The sequence below is a fragment of the Zalophus californianus genome, chromosome 12 (genome assembly GCF_009762305.2).
Source record: "Zalophus californianus isolate mZalCal1 chromosome 12, mZalCal1.pri.v2, whole genome shotgun sequence".
In the NCBI taxonomy this organism is placed as follows: Eukaryota; Metazoa; Chordata; class Mammalia; order Carnivora; family Otariidae; genus Zalophus; species Zalophus californianus.
Genome location: NC_045606.1, coordinates 35,363,163 through 35,387,254, shown reverse-complemented (window position 1 = coordinate 35,387,254; position 24,092 = coordinate 35,363,163). Strand labels below are relative to the sequence as shown.

Here is a 24,092-nt window from a genome sequence, read left to right as displayed (position 1 = left end):
CTTAGTGAATCCTCAAAAAAAAAAAAAAAAATACTTTTTAATTTTTATGAGCCTTTGTCTCATGATATATAATAGAATATTCCCCTTCCAGCTTCAGTCTTCGTGAAGGGCCCATATAAATATACCCTGAGATTTCCAGGAGAGGTAGATGTTTAGACAATAGGAAGAAATGGAGTTCAAAGTTATTTTGGACCTCCTCACATTGTCTCCGTCTGACCATCTGTAGCCCAGTCTGTCTTTCAGTCTTTCTGTGTCTTACTCTCCCCCCATGTTGGTCCTTCAACCCTCTACTTCCTTCCAGCTCAGCCCTATGTCATGGTAATAAAGAACCAGCCAAGTTTGACTCATGTATGTGTGTGTTTTAGCTGAATCATTCCTACAATTATAAAATTATTCAAGGCAGTAGAATTAAACTCTCCCTTACCACTAAACCAAAGAATATAGTCAAAGATGCCCATAATTGTCCACCTAAAATATGCCATAAATTACATGACTTGAAGGATATTTAACTCAGCTTATCTGAGGAAGGAAGAAATATGCAAAATAACTTCAGTGAAAATACAGTCCTAGTACATGATGCACACAGGTCCGAGACCTGATACAGCCAAGACTTTTGACCACGGAGCCTTATTTAAAGACAGATTGTATCATATAATTGGGACAATCTTCTTCTTACATATCAGTATTCCACCATAGCACCCCCAGGAGGTCATCATGATGAAAACTTTTCATCTTTCTTCTAAATCCATTGTAACTCTCCATGCTTCTAATGAACGTAGCATCTTCTATCACAAAACTGGCTCCTGCAAACTTGAGCATTTTCAGCCCCAAACTGAATGGATGGTCCTAAGAATTTGATCACATTCATGATCACTTTTTGGTCAACTAAGAGTACCAGTTCCAGGTAGGCTGTTCCCCCCTTCATGTGACTCATTGCCATTGTCTTGTGACAATGTCTTTGCACCCAAAGATCTATTTTATGGGAGTTAATTGCATGCTGTCAGGATTTAGTGGTTCTGTATAACTCAAGCCAATCCATATCCATCCTAAAGCCAAATTAGTAGACCTCACAGTCCCATGCCAGGTCTTCCTACGTGACAAAAGTCATTCTGAGCCATATACTGAATTGTTGCTTCCGAGTTTCTAGTATTCCCCACAGCAGGTCACAGAGAAGTGGTTATGATTCAGACCTTTCTGCTGCTTGCCCTCATTAAAGCAGGCCAAACTAATGGGCCAATTCTAACTCAAGGATGTAAAGCACATTTCATTCTGTGGAGCCAAGTCCAGCCAAGAGAGGCAAGATTTCAGGCTCTGGCAGTATGGTGGACTACATGATTTGAAAGTGCTCTGCTAAACATGTATCAAATGTAAGGTAAAATAGAGCAAGCACTTGCTTAAATGCATAGTGGAGCTAGCAAAAATGTTACAGTATTGCCAAGGGAGAAAAACACAAAAAGGGAACCGAGAACCAAACCAGTAAGGGCATGAGCCCCTGCACTGCCAGAGCTGAGCTTCGGGGTCTCAGTACCCACCTCAGGAAAAAGAAGGGCTTGTGCTTTTGCCTGGGAACAACGTCCACTCAAGGTAGTCTGTCTTGTTTGTTTCCCAGTAGCCATGGCCAGTTTCTTTTAAGCTGCTCCATGATCCTCAAAGATAATTTCACTGTGCATACCAGTCTTCTTCATGCAGGGTGAGGGGCTTGGCATGTTTACAAAACCGTTTCACCAGCTTATCAGTTAAAGGTGTGCCCTCGGTTCCCTCTGCGCCTGCTACCCGGCATGCCCAGCGCTCAAGCCATTTGAGATATGTGCTACGCAAAGAGGGGTCGTTTGTGTTTGTCCAAACCTCCTAATGCTGGTTATACTTAGTTTTGTAATTTTATACCTTAATACTAAGGAAACAGGAGTGTGAAAAGAAAGGGCACTGTTGTTTCTGTGCAGTCCAAGTTCTGTGCTTTGGAAAGGAAAAGAAAAATGGTGCTATCAATTAAGATGTGAGCAAAGTAGCTGTAAAAGATTGCACAGGGGGCAGAACGTAAGAATCTAGAAGGGCCTAACACTGTATGTTGACTACATTGGAATTAAAATTAAAAACCTAATTAAGGGGCGCCTAGCTGGCTCAGTCAGTAGAGTGTGCGACTCTTGACCTCAGGGTTGTAAGTTCGAGCCCCATGTTGGGTATAGAGTCTTTAAAAAAAAAAAAAAAAACTTAAAAAAATTTAGAAGGGCCATCAGACAGGAAGTGTATGGAAAGAATAGAGAACTTCAATCAGTCTGGTAAATTGCTTTGTTCCTTGTTAAAGAGGGCAAGAATTTAAAGACACTGGACATTTGCAGAGCAATGAGTACAGAATCCCACAGGCACCAGCTTGTGAGACACTAGGTTCTCTCTAAAGTGCTCTTCACACAGTCTCCGTGCTATTTCACTCCAAAGGCTCACTGTAGGGAGTGTCTGTGAGTGTGGAGAACATTAGTAACCAAAATAAGATGTATTACAATATAAAAATGAAGCAGATAGGCTTTGGGGCAAGGTGGACCTGGTTTGAATTTTAATAAAAGTCTGCATTTTGTTATTTGTCCTTAGGTAAGTCTAGAACATCTCTAATCCTAGCTGCTCATCAGAAAATAGGGATGATAATAATACTACCTTGCTCCTGAAATTTTTGTGAGAATTAAATGAGATGTTTGGGGAGCACATAGTATTATATTAGAGTCAACATTACTGTTCTAGAAATAATAGCTGTTAAGATTCCATTGTTTGGCTTTTCTAAAATTGATATATAATATTTATATTTATAATTCATTTATAACATTTAAAAAATATGGTCTCTGGTAATAGGCTACAAATTTTTTTAAAGCCCATTATCGTTGAAAAATATCTGTCAGTCATTGAGCAAGGGGTTCGGAAACATTTCCATGTGTGCCATAGGAATATATTAAATAAAATATTTATTAACTGAGCACCTGTTCAGGTAAAGCACTAGGCCAAAGATTTGAGGCAAACCTAGAGAAGTCCTTGCCCTCTAGGGGTATTGACCTACTTGGGAAAATGCCAGAAATGTCACCAAGTGAGCTCATTTAATTGCCAGTTAAATGCTCCGTGTAGACACTGAGGGCTGTGTGTTCCTCTGAAGCCCGGAGTGATGGCTAACTACCATAATACTGTGAGAAAGGAAAGTGATAAAATCAGAAAAATAGGTCCAGAGGTATGTCACTGCGGCATCAGGACCCACGGAAAGAGAGAGCCCCCTGAGGAAGTCCTGTGATAGCAGAGAGGTGAGGAAAGGGAGCTCGGAGAAGAATCTGACCAAGAAGAGTTTCAAAGAAGCCCACGAACCCCTCGGTCCAGACTAGAACAGTGACGTGTTGCACCCTACCAGGAAGTTGGGTAGGACTTTGAAACCAGGGCCTGTGTGTCCCCCTGTGGCACTGTTGTCGGCAGTGAGTGCGAATAGAATACCCACGGTGATAAAACAGGGGAGTCAGGGCCCAGCCAGTACTTACGACAGATCCTTACCATGAAGTCAGATGCGAGAAAATTCTTCACTGACCAAAGGAAAGATGTCTCACTTCTTTACTCCTTCCTCACCCTTAAAGAATGTTTTGCTTCCTGTAAACAGTGGTAATGACCAATATGATTGAAATGTAATGAGAAAATTCCGTGTTTGATATGTATCTTTATTCTTGTAGGCCTCTTTTTCGTGGAAGTTCAGATGTCGATCAGCTTGGAAAAATCTTGGAGTAAGTAGTAACTGTAATTTTACATCAGCGTTCATAGCATGAAAACATTTACAGTGCCTTTCCTCTGACATTCATATAAAATGTTTACCTCTTGTCTTTCCTCCTCCAAGCTGCGGCCACAGTCAGTGTTACTATTTGTGTGGTGAGGGGGGACATGGCAGACATGCTGTTTTATGCAGAGCCCATCATGACCTTGAGTTCAGATGTGTTATCTGCTTGGGGCCATTTCAGATGCATCCGCCGTCCGTGGTGGGGCGTTCGGTTGCCTGGTAACCCGTCCTTGCCCACCGGGCTTCCTGTCCCCATTGAGTATCCCCATTGGTTCATCTAGATTGATTTTACATTGTTTTGTTTTGGATGGTATGCTACACAACCCATTTTTCTTTGGAGCCCCAAAATAGGAAATGAGAACCCTAGGTTCTAACCCTATGTCTGTTGCTAAATTCTATGCAGTCTTGAGAAAGTTATTTAAAATGCCCTGTAAAAAAAATAAAATAAAATAAAATGCCCTGTGAAGTGCATGCACGGTGCCTGGTGCATACTGAATGCTTTTAAAATGGCAGCTATGATTATAATTCATCATTAATTGTTTAACCTTTTTGTTCCTTAACTTCTTCACCTGAATACTGAAACCTAGGACGTAAATTCTAAGATCTTTTCTTGCGCTCAAATTCTTTGGTTCTAATTGTCTGTTACTTAGCTCGTTGATGATTTGCAGAGTTCCATTCATGTCTACATGTTTGTGACTGTGGGGGTATGTATGCTTTTGTATTTCTAGAATGTTAAGAAGAGGCCTTTCCTCTCACAAAGCATGAAGTATGGCATCCTTTTGGGATAGGTGCCTTTGCCAAGCCCCCTCAGAATTGGGGTGAAGTAAGAAAAACGGAGTTCTAGAACCAAAAGCAGCCCCAGTCATTGGTCTGTAACATTTTATAGGAATCCCAGTGATTCTTATGGTATTTTCAGTCCGCAAAACTGGTAAAAAGTATCCCTAAAGAAAATAATTATATGTTAACACTATCTACTCGAGCATGACTGCTTAAAACAGTTGGTATAAAACTGGAACCTCAGTTTGTTCTCTAAGTGACTGGAAAGCTCCACTAGATTTCGAATGATGCCAGTGGCACTGCTGAATCAGAATCCAGTGGCTTTAAGGCCTGAAAAATATTTGCTGGTTTTATTGTGTGGGGGCTTCCCAGGTCCAGGGCGGCTGCCGAGACTCCCACTCCTCCTCCTCCTGCCACTCCATAAAATGGACAGATTCAGGACAAAACTCATGTTCTCTCTGCTTCTGGCTGTCAACTCATCTTTGCTCATAGACTGATGAACCCCCATCTATTCTTCCCCAGCACTGTTGAATATAGTTTGTGTGCGGTGAGAACTTGAAGCAGGAACTGGGAAAGTCAGACACACCAGTGACTCTTGTTAAAGGGAAAAGTGATCATGACAGAAGCCAGCTTGCCAGACGTTAAACCCATCACCACCTTTCCCTTACTGACATCACCTGGGCGTTCTGTCCAGCTCCAGCCCTGGGGTCTGCGAACTTGTTAGCCTTGTTAGTGCCGCTAAGTATCAGAAGCCAGGGGGAGCTGGACCCGAGAGAACCTCTGACAAACAAGTTTGACTTGTGCCCAAGGGAGAGCCAGTTCCACTTTTGGCAAAGGCCTGAGACCCTTAGGTTGCCAGCAGAAAAGAAGCCATGAAGTTCTATAGGTCTTAGGCCTTTAGCATTTACTTCTTGGTTTCTGGCCTTGTTTCGCTGAAATTATGTTCTCTTTACTCTGCCTTGGTTCCTTTGGCATACAGAAGAGGGACAATGCTGCACCCTAGTGTCATTTCTAAAGTACTTGAAAAATGATTTCTGTTCCCTCTGCCATTTATAGATTTTGTGCTGTCAGTCTTTACGGTACAGATGTCAACTTTTAAGGCTTATGTTCAGCTGTCCAAATACTGAAACTTGATGCAGGCACTTTTTAAGGGACCTATCAGAGTTTCACAACGTTCGTATATGGGCCATAAAAGTTCATACTGGATATTAAAGGGATTTTTTTTCTTTTTTCTTTTTTTTTTTAAGGAAAGCCACATTCACATTCTCTTACAGGGAGAACTGTTTCTGCATTTAGAAAGATTTATACTTTCAAAGAACAGCAAGTACTTTGAAAGTGAAACTGAACACTTTTAGCTCGTGACATTTTAGAGCATTTTTCAGAGCGGAGTCATAGTTAAATGGAAACAAAATATTGGATTTGGAATCAGGAGAGCTGGATTCGCTCCCGCTCTGTGGCGGAACTTACTGTGTGTGACTTTGGCGGTTGATTTCACTCCTCACCCCTTTGTTTCCACATCTATAAAAAGGAAGCAATAACTGACCTGCATGTCTCAGGAGGTCGTTCCGGGATCAGAGGAGGGGGCAGATTTAAAAATACTTTTGAAAGTTATTTATATAGATAGCTATGTACACATATATGTATTTATGCACCACACATACATGAACACAGACTTTTTTTTGCTTTTGGCACTCAGCTACCCACATCACCAGATTTCTTTCAATATAAATATATTCAAAGCTGCAGATAAAAAGATTTTTTTAAAGATTTTAAATTATTACTAAGAATTTTTATAATTGATTTCTAGATGACTGGCGATGGTAATGCCAAAGAAAGATCTAAAAATGGCTAAAACACTAAAAATGAAGGAAATTGTTAAAGTTCTTTCACAAGCATTCTCTTTTTCTTTCTCTGCCTATCCCATTCTTTCCAAGCATACACATTTATGTCCTTGAATAATTAATAGTGGTATCCTTTTTCTTTCTACTCTTCCTCTAGATCTCGCTATTAAGTAAATTTGTGTATTGCCCAAGTTGCATTTCCATCCCCTTGTTCTGGTAAATACGTCCGTGAGTCTGTCTTTATTTGCCTCAACAGCGTGGCTCTCCCAGCATGTCCAACAGAGGTAGGATTACAGGGTCTTTTCCCGGACACGCAGTGACAGGTGCAATTATGCTACAGGTGTCTGCTCTCCCCAGGTGAGGTCTGTGACCTGGGCTCTATTGAGGGAATGAAAGGGGGAAGAAAGTCTTACAGAGAGAGCCTGTGACGTTCACCACCACATCTTCCTGAAACCTGGAAATCCATTCAGGAGAACACATTTTCTCGACCTGTGTCCCAGTGAGTGCAGGCCAAGGAGAAGACTCTTAACACAGGCCAGCACCATTGCTATCTCTAGTTCAAAGAATTTGGCAAGGGGGTGCGTGGCTGGCTCAGTTGGTAGAACATGCTACTCTTGATCTCAGGGTTGTGAGCCCCACGTTGGGTGTAGAGATTTCTTAAAAAAAAAGTTTGGTAAATTTGAATAGCCATATGTTCTGTCCACTACATTATAACTTTTTAGTTTGGAGTTAATCAGAGTCTGTAAGTGAGATACAAGTTCTTGCATCCCCTGATTTCCCTTGTTCAAACCTACCTACTATCTATATATAAACTTTATTTTTTTTTAAGATTTTATTTATTTATTTGAGAGTGAAAGTGAGAGAGATCACAGAGGGGAGAGGGAGAAGCAGACTCGCCGCTGAGCGGGGAGCCCGAGGCAGGGCTGGATCCCAGGACCCTGAGATCATGACCTAAGTCGAAGGCAGATGCTCAACCGAGTCGCCCAGGTGCCCCATATACATAAACTTTAAATAATATCTCCATATTGCGCGTGGGTGGCTCAGTCCGTTGAGCATACCACTCTTGGTTTCCACTGGGTCGTGATCTTGGGGTCGTGGGCTTGGCCTCCTCTCAGGCTCCCCACTGAGTGTGGGGTCTGCTTGACTCTGCCGCCGGCCCCCCCACCTCATGTGTGTGAACTCTCTCTATCTCTCAAATAAGTATGTAAAGCCACCGACCTATTAATATTTCTGAAGAACCTCAAGTCACACATCAATAGGACTCAAGCAATTCGTATTTTTAGTGTAGTAGTGATGCATTGCCTATGCATTTTAGATTAATAACATGATTTTCCTCTTATAATAGTAATAATAATGGGTGGGGCTCCTGAGTGGCTCAGTTGGTTGGGCATCTGCCTTCAGCTCAGGTCATGATCTCAGGGTCCTGGGATCTGGCCCCATGTCGGGCTCCCTGCCCATCAGGGGAGTCTGCTTCTCCTCCCTCTGCCTCTCCCCCCTCTCGTGCTCTCTCTCTCTGTCTCAATAAATCAATAAAAATCTTTAAAATAATAATACTAATAATGGGTAATGTATTGATACTAACAAGTACTGTGTGTCAGGCACTGTGCTATGCACTTTATATAAATTCTCACTGTGAATTATGACTGTTAATAAATAAAGACACTGAGGCTCACAGAAGTTAAGTAGTTTGTCCTTACCTACCAGTAAGTTGTAGGAGTAGAATCTGAACCCAGGTCTGCCTTTTCCAAAGTCTACGCTATTTTGTTAATTTATTTTTTGTATTTAAATATAGTTGACATACAATGCCTGTGCTGTTTCTATATCACTTGATCTTCTCTCCACGTCTTTCTGATCCCAGAATAATTTTCAGGGGAAGCATAAGTGATACTGTCTTTATTTATTGTTTGCTCACTTTGGAATACTATAAAATAGTTTTGTAGGGGCGCCTGGGTGGCTCAGTCGGTTAACTGTCCGGCTGTTGATTTCGGCTCAGGTCATGATCTCAGGGTTGTGAAATCGAGCCCCGTGTCAGGCTCTGTGCTAAGCCTGGAGTCTGCTTGTCTCTCTCCCTCTGTTCCTGCCCCTACATGCTTGCTCGCTCTCTCTAAAATAAATAAATAGTAAATAAATAAAATCTTTTAAAATAAAAAAATCAGTTTTGTAATATAAAATATATATCAACTAAATTTAACTTAATGAATTTAATTTGAAATTAAATTATAAAATAGTGTTTGCCTAGCACAGGATTCACATATCTTTTAGCCTCTTTTTGGCCTGATTCTAACATATGTAATTACCGTTTAGGGAATTACTCTTTAACCAAAAGTGCAACCAAATTTATGTGCTAATGAATCGTGTTAGATGAGCATTATAAAAGCATGGCAATATGAGAGTGTTGGATCAGAACCCAAAAAGCACTCTTGGGCATAAAGGAAAATATATGCCCATGTGGGGCTCCTACTCTGTCAGTATGTCAGGACTTACTGGTAGTAATATACTATTTTCTATTTCTGCATCATCTCATACATTTAGTATCTGCTACTAGAGGAATCTCTTAACCCTTCCCAGTGAATTTTACAATTTTCCTGAAAGATCACCCTCTACCCTGTGATCATCATACTGCCGCAGGACAGAGAGATGAGAGACCTGCCAGTAATAGGCTCTGTGTCCCCCATGCCTGCCTCTCAGACTTCACCATCATCTGGACTTTGGTGGGAAAACAGCTTCAGCATAGCAGCTAATGATGCTTATGTTCACACGTGGTTCTTTTGTAGCGTCATTGGACTCCCGGGAGAGGAGGACTGGCCTCGAGATGTCGCCCTTCCCAGGCAGGCTTTTCACTCAAAATCTCCTCAACCGATTGAGAAGTTCGTAACAGATATCGATGAACAAGGCAAAGACCTACTTCTGGTAAGTGCCCGTGGTGCAGAGTTGGTCTTGTGCAGTGCTGATGAGAGATGCGACCCGTCCGCTGGGTGGTCTCCTGGGGGTGGGCCCAGCATCAGTTCAGCATCACGGACCCCAGAGAGGTCTCTGCAGCTTTCATTTCCACACCTGCCGCCGCTGGTGGCTTTTGATTCTGGAATGTCTTCGTTTCCTACAGAAGGAGAAAGAGTCTGACCCACACACTTTCAGTCTGCCATCTTTAAATGTTCATTTGAACGCGGCCACAGAAGCCTCTCGATTCATGTAGACATATGCTTCCAATGAGTAGTCAATGCGGCATGCACACTGAAAATAAGGACTTGTGTCCTGTTTGAGATTCAGGCTCGTAATACTTGGCCTTATACATCCTTCCCTATGCTTGGCAGACAGAAAAATAGGTAGAGGAGTGGACCTATTGAGCTACCCTTGGTGTTCAGGACTCAATGAATAGTAAGTGTATCCTTTACCTATTGACTAACAATCTTTGATATCAAACCAAGAAGCTGCTCCTAGACCTGGAGGCACTAGTGCTCCCGTTCTGTCAATGTATTCTGAATCTCCGACATAGACCTAAGAGTCTATAGGCTTTAGTAGAAGTGTTCTACTTTAGCTCTGTGTGGACACAGCCATTGATGGGCATGTTCGCAGAGCCATGAGTCTCCCAGTGAAAGCCCTAATTCCATCTTCACCTGATGGTGGCTCATTTTCTGGCTTACTCAAAGATTCCCTCCCTGCCACGTTACAGAGAAGGACAGCTATATTCCCTCCTCACTGTTCCATTTCTAAGACACTCACTAAGGACTTTTGGCTCACATCCTTTGGACATTATTATTAGAAGGGAGAATATAGTCTCCTGTAGAGAGGCTCACTACATATACACACTTGCTGGCTCACCTGCTATTTAGGAAAATTTTTCCTGGGTTTCATGTAACAGACAAGTACTTGGATTACCTTAAGAAAAGGGGGTTTGATGGAATGTTTCATGTGGCCTGGCAGTGAAAAGCCATGCAGAGTGTAAATGCTCTCTCGGTCCTGCTAAGAGCATCACCACCTGCTTGTCTCTGCCCTGCAGGCCTTTTTCTCCCCTTCAGTGCCTCTTTTCGGTAGTACTGTCTGCTCCCCTTAACTGCGGCTGGCCCCTTGACTCTCAGAACTTCGGCCAACTCCTGGATCCTTTCAGCTCTAACCCCCACTGCTCACACTTGCTCTGTTAGTATTTCCTACGTCAGATTCCTAAAAGGAAGAATGTGGCTGACACGCCTCACCTTTTTGCCAAGCCATGATAGGAGTTGCTGCCAAGGGCCAGGTCACCATTCTGGGTCCAGGCAGCTGTGCTGGGAGGGGGTGGGGACGATGTGTTCTAAAATATGTCCACCGTCGACTTTCCTTTTCAGCAAGAACTTTGAGGGGAATGCTCCTCTTAGAAGAAGATTCTGGACACAGAATCACAGGGATAGCCAATTTTAGTTGTGAGGCATCCCACTCCTTCAGCTACTGGGACACCCAAAGACAGCTCAGAGTATCTCCTGGCTCCAGCGTCAGTAGGAATCACCAGGAGGAACTCAGAATGTCAAGATAGCAGACGACGCCGCATGCTCATTCAGTGTCTCCCACCCAAAGGGGGCGGCTTTCCAAGTCAGACCACACACTAGTGCTGGACTAAAGAAGCAGCAGGAGACAGAGAAGAAATAGGAACAAAGAAACTACCAGAGAGAGAAGGAAGAGGGTAGACGATGAGTGTCAGCGGGGATTAGAAAAAGCAAAGGAAAAGAGCAAGAGGCAGCCCCAGTGACGTCAGGACTAGAAGAGACTGAAGGGCAGTACGTAATGATCCATGGGCGTTCCGGGAGAGGACGGCCCAGGACCACGAAGCTCAGAAACCCCTGAAAGTTCTCCCTGTTTCCTGCTAGAGGGCCATGGGGCAGAACTGTCGAGCGGAAGAAAGAGCCATTTGGCGGCAGAGAAGCAGCGGAGGTCCTGGCAGTGTTTGTTGCCTCTACTCAGAATGATTTAGTGAGGGTGAAAAGGGAAAGGTATTCTAGGAAGTTGTTTCCTTTAAGAAGCGACATTTCAATTTTAGCACTTTTAAGAATTGTCCTTTGTTTTATCTGAAAACAAGGCTGACGCTATCATGTCTCAGCTATGGATGGATGGTTGTCTACGTCGGCATGTTGTAAACGCTCTTACGTACACACATAAGTAGTGCACGGTAATAAGCCCATTCAGGGGGAAGACTATTTTTAACATCCAGAACCTACCCATCTTTACACGTTTTGTCCCCTTCGTCGTGGTTAACTTGAGAGGCTGAGTACTTACTCCAAATACGATGCTCTTGCTGAAACAAGTTTCAAGAGTTTCTGCTGTTTTTAGAGCCTTAAGGCACATATTGGGGGAAGGGGGTATTCCTTGGATTAGTCTACTTTTGCTGCATAACACACAACCCAGAAGTCTCCCTAGCGCACAGCAGTAAGCATTTGTTTCTTGCTTATGGGTCTGCAGGTTGGCAGAGACAGCTGTGCTGCATGCAGCCTGTGGGTCAAGGACAAGTGTTCTCCATGTGTCTCATTCTGGGACCCAGAACAAGAGGGGCTTTGGCTCCCTGCGGCAGGTTTTTCTCATAATAGAAGGTGGATGCTCCCAGAAGGGCAAGCAGAAACACATGATGGCCCCAATGGCCTAGGCTTGGGAGCAGCACCCTGCTGCTTCTGTCCACATTCGTTGGCCAAAGTAAGTTACGTGGCCAAGGCCAACTCTAATAGAGGAGAGAATACTCCTCCCGTGAAGGGAGGGCTGGGAAGAAGGAGGGTACGTGCTGGAAAATGACCCAGTCCATCATAGTAGTCAACTCTTGACTGAAGAGCAGTTCCAAAAGTTCATTTGATCAGTCAGTTATTTGGCAGGTAAATTAGATTTCCTTGGAGAAACAGTATTCTTACAAGATTTTGAATTAATTCTCAAGTCATCCCATTGCCCTGTTGACATAGAGCAGTGATAGAACTTAGCCACCATGTCTAACAATGTTTCTGTAGCACCTAAAGTATTAAGACTTCCATCTTGGGGCGCCTGTCATTAAGCGTCTGCCTTGGGCTCAGGTCATGATCCCAGGGTCCTGGGATGGAGCCCCGCATCGGGCTCCCTGCTCGGCAGGGATTCTGCTTCTCCCTCCCCCTTTGTCCCTCCCCCACTAGTGTGTGCGCTCGCTCTCTCTCTCTCTCTCTCTCTCTGTCTCAAATAAATAAAATCTTAAAAAAAAAAACTTCCAACTGGAGATTCTCACACACTTCCATGTTAGGCTAAGGAGTTCTCCTTCCCTCCACCCTCTTCCCAGCTCTAAGCCATCAGGATAGCTGTGAGGATGGGCTTCCTCCCACACCGTCCTCTAGGGACATGTCTCTCTCTCTTGAACATCTTCCCACAACTTTTTTTTTCTTCGTTCCTATGTCCCAGGGATTAAACCGGCTGCTTCCTTTTCTAATGTCACTACCTAATTTTCTCCTTTCTGGACTCTGGGGAAGAGAGACCTCAGGCTCAAGGATTTTGCTCCTGCTCTTCTGTCCTGAGGGAATTCAGCCCGTGGAAAACTTTTCTTAAGATGTTTTTTGCTATGAGAGACAGTAGGACCATTCTACCAACAAGCTCTTCCTCTGCTTGCCCTTTGGTTCTTTGGTTTTCAGGAGAGATTATGAGAAACTGGCCTCCATGGACTGGTGGGGAGCTCAGCATAAATAAGATTTCAGGGGACCCAAAAATTTGCCTGGAATTATATATAGAATTTTCCAGGTCAGTAGTGTTCCACAGAGTGTTAGAGAGGGTCCTAATCTAGTCAGGACCTGACCGAGACTCTGAGCTCCTTGAGGGCAAAAACCCAGGTTACATGGAAGAGGTCAGCATAACCATGATAATGTACAGAGGGGACTGAAATTGATAGACATTTCGGGTGCCCAGCTCACTTCAGTGGGTGCTGCATCACATGGACGGGGAAGCTGGTGGAGCTTCTCTGCTGCTTGTGTGTCCCTGGGCAATGGGCGGGTCTTTCTCATCCTTCACTAGTGCTGGCCACCTGCTGGGCACTCTGGAGGTGTCCGTGAAAGGGCAGGAGGGGGGTTTCAAGAACAGGATCACCTGGGGTCGGACTGGAAGTGGAACTGAGGTTAGGGAAGCGTTCTGCCTACTTGATGATGAATCGGCAGTTTGGGAACAGAGATTGCGGCTCCAGAGGTTCACCTTCCCCACCTTTCACCTTCTGCCTGCACTGGAGTTGACAGCCTGGAATAGAGTTTGGTACCAGAACTGAACCTAGAGGATGGTTCGGCCCTGGGGCAGAGTCCACAGCTGGCTGGTGATCTGGATAAGCTGGGCCTAGGTGTTAGCCCTTACTTGCCCCTTCCCTAATAAGGAAAAACCTTTATTTCCTGGTTTAAAATGTATTTCCTTTCTTGTTCCTTTGTTGTCGTTTTGGTTTGGTCTTGATTTTAGAAATTTGTCGGAAACTGTTACTGTCATTTAGTAATGAGCCTTTTACCCCTGAACAAGGTAACCCCCTTCCATTCCCGACTCATCAGTATTTAAACCTTGGGGGAGGGTAAAGAGTTCAGGTGATGCCACTGACTATAGGACTAAGTTGGTTGGCATTAGAAAAATCACTATCTAAATAAAGTTGTATACATACTACAGTAATAATAATATTTTTTTAAAGGATGTGGGGTGGGTTGAAGAGAAAGCTTGGGGAGGTAACAGTCCACAGGCACCCCAAAAGCTGTTGCATTTTCCTGAAGGGCAGTTTATACATTGAGCCCATATATAAGATGGCTATGTCCACATTTTGTTTAGTGCCCTTTTTTAAAAGATTTACTTATTTATTTATTTTTTTTTAAAGATTTCATTTATTTATTTGACAGAGAGAGACACAGTGAGAGAGGGAACACAAGCAGGGGGAGTGGGAGAGGGAGAAGCAGGCTTCCCGCGGAGCAGGGAGCCCAATGCGGGGCTCGATCCCAGGACCCTGGGATCACGACCTGAGCCAAAGGCAGACGCCCAACGACTGAGCTACCGAGGCGCCCCTATTTTTTTAGTTTTTTAAAGATTTTATTTGTTTATCTGAGAGAGCGCAAAAGCAAGAGAGATCACAGAGGGAGATGGAGAAGCAGACTCGCCAATGAGCGAAGAGCCCGATGCGGGGCTCGATCCCAGGACCCTGACATCATGACCTGAGCCAAAGGCAGATGCTTAACCGACTGAGCCACCCAGGCGCCCCTTATTTATTTGAGAGAGAGAAAGCATGAGCAGGAGGAGGGAGAGAGAGAATCTCAAGCAGTCAGACTCCCCTCTGAGCGTGGAGCCCCACGCAGAGCTCCATCTCACCACCGTGAGATCGTGACCTAAGCTGAAACCAAGAGGTGGCCGCTCAACCGCCTGAGCCACCCGGGTGCCCCGTAGTGCCCCCTGAAGTAGATACTCATTCTCTTTATAGACACACTTAATTGATGGTGGTGAATAAATGTGTAACTGTGTAAGCAGATTATTTTAAATGGACATGTTTTACGTTAATCAGTGATTTTTTTTCTTTATCACAGAAGTGCTTAACATTTAATCCAGCCAAAAGGATATCCGCCTACAGTGCCCTGTCTCACCCATACTTCCATGACCTGGAGAGGTGCAAGGAGAACCTGGATGCCCATCTCCCTCCCAGCCAGAACAGCTCAGAGATGAATACAGCCTGAGGTGCCGGGCGCCGCCTTGAGCTGATCACCCGGAGAACACCCTTGGGGGCTGATGCCCCCCCCCCCCCCGCACCCTGAGTAGGCCCCGGCAGAGCTGCTGAGGATCACTGGCTGGGGATCTTCTAGTTGCCGTCTTCTGGACGGGCTCTGCTTCTCCATGGAAACCACCTCGTGTACTGTTTTGAAATCAATGCAAGAATGTTTGCAGCTTTATGTTCATTCGTTTGTTTGTTTGTCTGTTTGTTTGTTTGTTTCAAGAACCTGGAAAAATTCCAGAAGAAGAGAAGCTGCTGACCAATTGTGCTGCCATTTCATTTTTCTAACCTTGAATGCTGCCAGTGTGAAGTGAGCAATCCAGGCACAGCTGAGTTATGATGTAATCTCTCTGCAGCTGCCCGAGCCTGATTCGGTACTTTTGAGTGAGAATGTGAGAGTGTGTGTGTGTGTGTGTGTGTGTGTGTGTGTGTGTGTGTGATTCTTGTTCTCTTAAAAGTGTTACTTTCTGTAAACAACAAGAATAATTGAATTTTAAAGACTCAAAGTGACCTATAAATAACAGGTGCCTGTTGACTAAAGGTAATTTACCAGAATGGGCTTCACAAATTAGAACATTGAGCCTATGTCCTCAAAATTTCATGGCCAAAAGCAGTAAATTTGCTAGCAGTAAAAGGTTCACTATTTAGATGACGTTTTATACACACAACAAAAGGGAAAAAATGCAAGTATCTTTTAAGAGACCTGTTTTTTAAAGCATACATTCTATTTACTCTTCAAAAAGCTGAATTTACTCAATATAAGTCCATTTTAACCTGTATTATATGCTTTATTGTTTCTTTTGAAAAATACCCTATAAGCTTTTTCTACTTGCTATAGATTTAGGGAGTGTACCTCAAATAGGTAAAATTGTCAAAAAAAAATTAGAGAAAGCCTTTATTTCCTGATCTGAAATCTGTTTCCTTTTTGGGTTTTGTTGTTACTTTGTTTTGTTTTTGATTTTAGGAATTTGTCAGAAACTGTGTTTTGTTTTTGATTTTAGGAATTTGTCAGAAACTGTTTCCTGTTTTAGTGTGGAGAGTAGTTCTCTCTGACAAGAGACAGGAATACCATTTAAGTTTTCCCTCTTACACTGTACTTTTTCCACCATGCACTGCCTTGTTTGCAAAGTATCCATCTTATCTATCCCCCAGGGCCTCTAATATATATTACTGCCATTACATAACTAATAACAGATTGCTTAAGCTTTTCCCATGCACCTCCTGCTTGCTTGCTTTCAATGAACCTTTTGTAAATAGTTAGATTCAGATTGTGGCTTGTGGCTCCGATTTCGCTATCCTAACAGGGTCCCCCCTCTGTTATGTTCTTGCTCTGATGCGATCTTCCTACCTGGCATTCATTGTTGTTACCTAGGCAGTGAGTAGAGGACCAGTTTTTCTCTATCACCAGCACATAGATTGCTTTAAACTGTTACTTAGTGTTTTACGATTTTTTTTTTAGAATATATTGTCAGTGTAGAATCAGAGAGAATGTCTTTAACTATTTTTTAGAAATATATATTTACTGTATAAAATGATCTTTTCTCCATCCCCCAGGCTGTGCTTGTTTCTAGTGCCTTGTGCGTACTCCTCTCTCTGCAGAGCCAGCCTGCCCTGGGCATTGTGAACAGCTTTATTTTTTTTCTCTTGCCGTTTTCCCTACTGTTCCTTATATTCCAGTGTCATCTCTGCCTTACATGTGGTTAGTGCTGAAAGACACAGAGATTAAGTATCTTTTTGGAAGTTTAGCTATCTTTGCTTTCTGACTCATGTTTTGAGTGCATGCAACAGTTAGACCGTGTTTAGAGTTAGGGTTTTCAAAGAATGAACATTGCTTCCCTCAGTAGAAAATGTTCCAGATGATGTTTATATGTTGTCAGGCCTTCCTGAATTCTTCACAGCTCAATATTTCTTATACTACCATCTTGAACAAGAGAAAAATTAGGAGACTTTCCTCCTTGGAAGCTTTTTGGGGTGGGAATTACTCTTTTTTAATACATAATGTTGTTTAACATTTTTCTAACTCTCAGTAACTTGAAGAGCAGGAAGATTTGTCTAAAACCAGATACGAATGAGAAGATGGGCCGTAAGAATGTTTTACGCTTTCTTCATTGTTGACAACATTGATTATGTTTTGTCATCACTGTAAATGCTTGAGATATAATGAATCCAGAGAATTCGGGGCGATGTCTCCCCTGGAACAGTGAGTTCTGCCTTTCCTTTGATCGGGGGTCAAAATACAAAGACGTTTTTGCTGGGGCCTAGCAATTGAATTTTAAAACTCACTGCCCTGATTCGTCATGTGCTTTTTGGTTAGAGTGGACATAACTTGAGTTTCTGCTTTTTTAAGTTTTTCACAAGTTCTCCCAAGAAAAATGCAGCTGTTCTAAACTGGAATTTTTCAGCATTCTTGAGAATTTTAAACAAGTAGAGAGCTCCACTTTATTTCTAGCATATACTTTTGGTTCATTTCTCGGTAGTGTTTATGAAGAAAACTTAAAGCACAAACATTTCTGCATTGGATACTTGGCAGACTATCCTTGGAGAGGCAGAAGGAGGGGGCACCTCGGCCTCTCTGAACTTCAGAGTCTGACCCCAGTGCTCACATCTGTAGTTCTTGTAGTTGAGTGGTTACTCTCTTGTTTTATGGCTTTTATATCTGGGCTCACCAGTTCTGAAATCCAGATCCCACACAAGCACCCTTGCTACTGGGGCACTGGGAAGCATATAGCTGCATAGGAATTTACTGAATACAGCTTATTCTTCTGTGACAGATGGTTTCAAACGTCTTTGCCAAAAGCGAAGGCATGGTTAGCTGCAAAGGTCATACTGCTCCGGGGTTATACTGAAGCAGCTTATAGCAGTAAAAATCTGGTGTCAGATTGAAAATCACATTTGAATTTCCAGCTGAGGACTGGGGCTGGCATGTGCCTGATAGTTTCTATGTGGCAGTTGTTCTGGGGGCCCAGGCATTGTGGGAACTGTTGTGCAGGCTGGCATTGTAACAATCCCATTTAAGAATAAAAGAGACACCTGTCCATTTCAGCATCATAAGCTATCATGGGGCAAAGGTAATAAGGTCCTAATCTTATAACCTTAAAAACACAATTTCCAAGAGCTTTAAGAACCCAGTGCCTTGGCGCCTCCCACTTTGTCTCTCCTTTAAAGTGGATAGGAACCCAAGAAGCAAAGAACCTGTTTTGGACAAGAGCTCCAAGCCTTTTCATCCCTCTGTATTCTCATGATTTTCTCTCAGGACTCACACAGTAGGAATGGCACGCTCTTCATTTAGCCCAAGGTGTCTTACTAAAAATGTCTCAAAATATTTACAAGACTAGAATCTCAGCCTTTTAGTTGGAAGTAAAAATGAAAATTTCAGAACGCACGGGCTGTCTTAAAGAAAATTTGTACCCCTAACTAAAGATTTTATCATTTGACTCCAGAAAGTGGTACTGTCCATCTTGATGAAAAAAAGCCTAAATAGTACCAATATTTTGAACCTTAAATTATGTATTACAATTGAGCTTTTAACTACAGCTGCTTCTCTTAAAAGCGGTGCCTATTAAAGTCAGTAATGGCAATCCTCATTCCTTTATAGAAATTAAAATCATGTAAGCTTCTAATTAAAACTCATTAAAATTCTTCTCTTCAAAGAATTGCTTCTTTTAAATGACAACTAGACAATTTTTATGATAAGCACACAAGAGAATGTCTCACGTTTTCCAAAAGCAGTCTTTTGTTGCATCGTCGGGTCTAGGAAAGAGTAATATTAAAAGTTAATAAGCCACTGTAATTACTTAATTGTGTTAGTATAGAAACTATAGAATATTTACCTTGGAAAGAAAATGTTGAGACATTATAAATTCTTAGGTATTGATAGAATTCAGAAGAATGCATGTTTTACATTGTGACACATAAAAACAGTGTCTCTATTTTGTAAAAATAAAGATGTGATGTGATTTCTAAATCTTTTAAAGTCCTAAGACAGTGGACAACGGATAGAGGAAGTTCAGGAGAAAACGAAGGTATTCCAAGAAGGATAGTTTCAAAGTTAGATATATTCTGAAGGATGGATATTAACAAATATATTGTAAGAAGTTATATTAAAGTCACCTGGCAACTATGAAGTTGATACGTTCAAAAACATGTTTTTGTGAAAAAGCTGTTCCAAGCAGTTGCCATTTCAAATGTCGGCCTTAACAAACTCAATCATCCGTACTCCTTATTTCATGGGAGGAAGCAGCTACATGAAGCTACGGTCTTTATATAAGCCTAAGAATGTTCACTGTAAATATATATATATATATATATATATTAAATTTTAAAACGGCACAGATTTCCTGTGCCACCAGGATTTTTTGAAAAATTGTGAAGCCCGAATCATGTGCATCCAGTACATTCAGATGTATGATTAGAAACGTGTAGCTACGTGCTCCTTCCCCACCGTGGGAAAGCTTGAGGCTACCAAAAGCCTGTCAGGCAATGTGAGCCCCCAGATCATTTGTTTTCCTGAAAAGCACAAGAAAATAGCATTTTCATTTCTTATCAATGCAGTTTGCAACGTACTTGTGTTACATACCTATATCTCAAGCATTTCTAACTTGTACTTTTTCAGAAAATAAACCAGAATATTCCTTTGGCCTTCTGATGTTTATATACAACAGGAGGGTAAAAGAGAAGAGGTCTGATTTTTAACTGTGTGGGTTTTTTTCTTCAATTAACGTTTGTTTGTTTGTTTTAATGAAGTATGAATCAGCTTTTCTAAATGTTTTCTATTTCCTAGCATTCCCAGGGAGTTTAGATAAATGCATGAACTTCCATCGACCTCTGTATGTTTCCCTGATACTGGTGCTCTGGCCTTCAAGAAGAAAACAGGAGCCTCTTGAAAATTAATACAGGCTTTTTTTTCAAGCATCTACTTAAATATTAATACAGCAGGTTGAAGGTTATATGGTAGGAAAGGGAAACGATTTTTCTTGCAGATGTCGGTTTTAAATTTCACACTGTCCTCGAAGACATGGGCTTTCTTGTTTTATTCCAGTGTTCCACAAGGTAGTGCTCTCAGGGGGGGAGAAAGAAATCAGCAGGGCTAAAGGTACTTCTCAAGACTTCATTCTAACTTTATTTTTCTGCACATATTTTACTCTTGCTTAGCACTTGTTTATCAGGATGATTAAGAGTCTTCCTAACACTCTGTAACCTGGATATTTTAGTTGTTCTCTAGGTTCTGAATAATTGCGAGTAAGTTTTCTTGAGAATGGATAACACCCATTTTGATCATTTAAGTGCATAAAGAGAGCCAAGACATCATATGTTTCAAGAAGCCTTTTTTTTTTTTTTTTTGAGGTACCTAATTACCTTACTGTCCTGGGTGCAGAAGTTACAAAGATAGACAGGCTTACTAGTTAAAAGGCAGCACTCATCTGTGACCAGGATAGTTTTGTTAGGAGTATAAAACTCCTCCAGTGGCCTCAGCCAAAATACCTATAACCTGGCTGCTGTTTTCACATTTCCTACCATGATGGTCTTTAGGCACTGACTAAAATCTTAAACCCTCATTTAAAAAAAATCAGATGAGTAAAATAAGTAACATTGGTATTTAGGTAGACAAAACTGGTTTGTTTGTTTTTTCCTGAAGAATTGCCATGCTGAAACAGAGCCCTTAAATACTAAAAGACCTGGTCATGTTTTACATCTGTGTAATCACAAGTGTAAATTCACAAGAAATGCTAATTTTTAAAAATCCTGTCCAAGCATGTGACCATGATAACTTGGGAGTATATTTACATAAATCTTTAATTTCTCTACTTGGGAAGTTCTTTGACTATATATATATATATATATATTTCTCCATACACACTCCTACGTTTTAATTCACAGGTCTGCTCAGAGACTGATCATCCCCCAGATGGTTTTAGTTAATTTTAGAAGTCCTTTTCCTCAGTAAGTGTTAAGAGAAATTTAGGAGGCAGGCAATGATAGTACTTTTCAGAGTTTCCTTAACGCGGCGTAACAGAAGGCAGTTTATTCCTTCGGAGTGGCAGAAACTCGATAGTGCCTGCTTAACTTCCCTGCAGAGTAGCCTACAGGCAAGTCTCATGAATTCATTCTGAATCAAAATACGGCACACACCAGGGGCTGGCCAAAGCTCTCTGGGGACTCGTCGGCCTCGTCCCTCTGCTTAAAACCCCACTGAAGTTGATTCTAATTTAAGCCCCTAAATGGAAGGCCGAATTCAAACCTCGAGTTTGTTATCAGTTGGGCCAGTCTGAACCCTATTTGCTCGTGGCCAACACTTGACGCCCACCTGAAAACCTTCTGGGTGCGCTGCGCCATCACCCCGGCCCTTTGGCGGTAGAGTGGCAGTGGGCGGAGCTGGCTGGGACCCGCCCACCGCTCACCTGGTGGTGCCTGAAACATAGTACAGACCCGGCAGGATGCTGTCCGAGGTCCATGTGCCCTGCTGCTGTCTCAGAGGCATCTGTTCTGCAATCTTAGGAAGTGACATGTCCCTAGAAGCAAACGGGTGTCTTCTGTGCATAAATAAGTACAACACAATTCTTTGAAAGTTCGGGTATAAAGAGATGCTGTTCTGTATGAAGCGTCTACCAGGCATCTCTCAAGCTCTAAGCTCAGCTTTTTTTTTTTTTAAGAGAAGATGTATAATTACAGGAAAGATTTTTTATTTTTTTATTTTCTATCATTCTACATATATGATGGCAAAAGATATGCGTGGAAAAGTTTTGTTTTGAAAATTTGTTTATTTTCTGCCTAGGCGAAAGCTCCTAACTCTCTAGTTTCTACTTTCTTCTTTCTCTTTTTTCTTTGTCAAATAGTTAAAGGTATGTAAGCCAGTTATCTCACATAGTAGGGGTATTTTCCTGTTTAGAGGACCTTTTGTGTGAATTGTTTGATCAAGCAAATAACTCCTCTACTTTAGGAGTTTGGATTGTCAAATGTAGGTTTCCTTAATAAAGGGGGCACATAACTACATATTGCAATAAAGAACTATGACTGTAGCACTAAAGGGCAAGCATAGAGCCACACAGTTATTTAATTTCTAACGCTCTGTGGTTTCTGGCCAAATTCCATTGACATGCTTAGGTTACAGTCCTGAAGACACCCACTGAACCCTTACCTTGAAAGTTTCTAATCTTAAGTTTTTTGAAATGCAATAATATGTATTAGCTAGCAATACTTCTGTGATCACCAGCAACTCCTAATTTAACCTTGACGTCTCCGAATAATGAAAATAGATCCCAGCAGTAACACATTTCTTGAACCGCCCCCCCCAAGTACATTATATAGCTTCTCATTTTGGTCCTGTGTTTGTAACAACATACACGTGACTATTACAGTTTTTCACTTATTTTGTATTCGTGTGTTTTACTATGACCAGTAGTAAATATATTAGTTAGTACATGGGATGAATAGCAGCAACTACCCCTAGAATCAGCACTTAACAAGGTGGGGAATTTCTATTTCAAGTTGTTCTACACTTGCATAAATTATTTCTATTATTATTCATGTATGTTATTTATTTCTGAATCACACTAGTCCTGTGAAAGTACAACTGAAAGGAGATGGCATTAGGATTTGCATTTAATGTTCATTATCATGGTCTCGATGGAGTGAAGTAAATTAAAATTAGACTAAGCCCCCAAATAAGCTGCATGCATTTTAACATGATGAGTAGAATTTAAGTCTGTAGGTGTAGTATTTTTGTGTCTAGATGTTTTATCATTATGTAAAGGAATTAAAGCAAAGGACTTTGTAGTTCTTTTGTCAAATATGCATATAGTATAGCATGAAAATACAGCAAAAAAATTAAAACCAGATAGAAAGCATCAGATACTGCCTTAATTTAGGAACTCGGCCAGACGGCCATCGGAGTAGATGCCCGGCAGAGACAGGTACCTGGGTGGTGCCTCCTCATAGCTGGCCTCGAGAAGAAGCTTCCTCCCTGCAATCTCATACCCTCATAGGTGTCCTGTGCAGTAGTGGGAACAGGTAGTAACTGTTGCAAGGAGAACAGTGTGAGAGTTTTCTGTAGAAGCAAACTGTCAGCTTGTGCCTTGGGGCTTCCAGAATGTGTCAGATGGAGAAATTCAAGTTTCCGTGCTTCAAGCAACGTGTTTTTGTACAGAAGCAATTCAGTCTGGTAATAAACACACGGATTGGATGTACAATAGTCAACAGTGGATGGTAACAACCAACAGTCCCCAACACCTCAGAAGCTTGTTGCATTTCTGGTATTTCAGGTTTTGATCTGAAGGTTAATTGGCAAGTGTTTGGTCTAGAAGAGCAGTATGTGTTAAGAAAAGCACAATATCGGTTCCCGTAGAGTACAGATTAGAACTAGAGGGTTTTATAGGATTACCATGTCAGAGATGTGTCAATGCATGTTTTCACTGTAAAATGTATTAGTGTAGTGTTTCTGCATTCCCATAGGGCTTAGGTAAAACTTTATTCTAGGTTTTCAGCAAGGCTGGCCTACCCAGTAAGCTTTTTTTTTTTTTTTTTGGAACTTTTGTAGTAGAAAATGTGTTAAACGTAGAAAAAAATCTTAATTTGGACATTTGACTTGTTGGTTTCTGTGTTTGAAATCACGGTTCTGGAGATGTATAGGTTGTGCGTGCACATGTCAGATACTCATCTAGGCTGTGTGAACCAGCCCAGGATAACCAGTGTCCCCCCATCCCCTGCATCCTTCCTCCCTCCCACCCCCATCCCGGCCTGTGTGGTGCTCTTTATCCTCTTCTGCCGCTCTGTGGGCGTCAGGGACATGGTGAGAGGGAGGCTTTAGGCATCACAGGTGTGCCTGCTCAGGCTTGGCCACCACTATTACTTGACCTTCGGCTGGGCACAGAGTGCTCTCACAACACCCATCACAAATGCCCTCCAGCATGTTTGTGTGCATCGTGATTTTAAAACCAAGTCATCCTACAGAGCATTCAGTTTTGGCTGTGGTGCAAGGAGAGAAACTAAACAAGGCTATAAACCACAT

The 24,092-nt window shown here is 42.1% G+C and overlaps 1 protein-coding gene across 4 annotated transcripts in view; it reads left to right on the top strand.

The window, feature by feature from the left end:
* The window catches only part of CDK6 (cyclin dependent kinase 6), a 233,323-nt gene extending 213,941 nt beyond the window's left edge, over positions 1–19,382 (top strand). For all 4 annotated transcript variants that reach the window (XM_035723196.1, XM_035723197.1, XM_027573270.2 and 1 more), the window contains exons 6-8: positions 3,690–3,740; positions 9,183–9,318; positions 14,907–19,382. In XM_035723196.1, coding sequence (XP_035579089.1) covers positions 3,690–3,740; positions 9,183–9,318; positions 14,907–15,053 — 334 coding nt within the window. In that variant the 3' untranslated portion in view covers positions 15,054–19,382. The remainder of the gene's footprint in view (positions 1–3,689; positions 3,741–9,182; positions 9,319–14,906) is intronic.
* Positions 19,383–24,092: the final 4,710 nt, after the last annotated feature.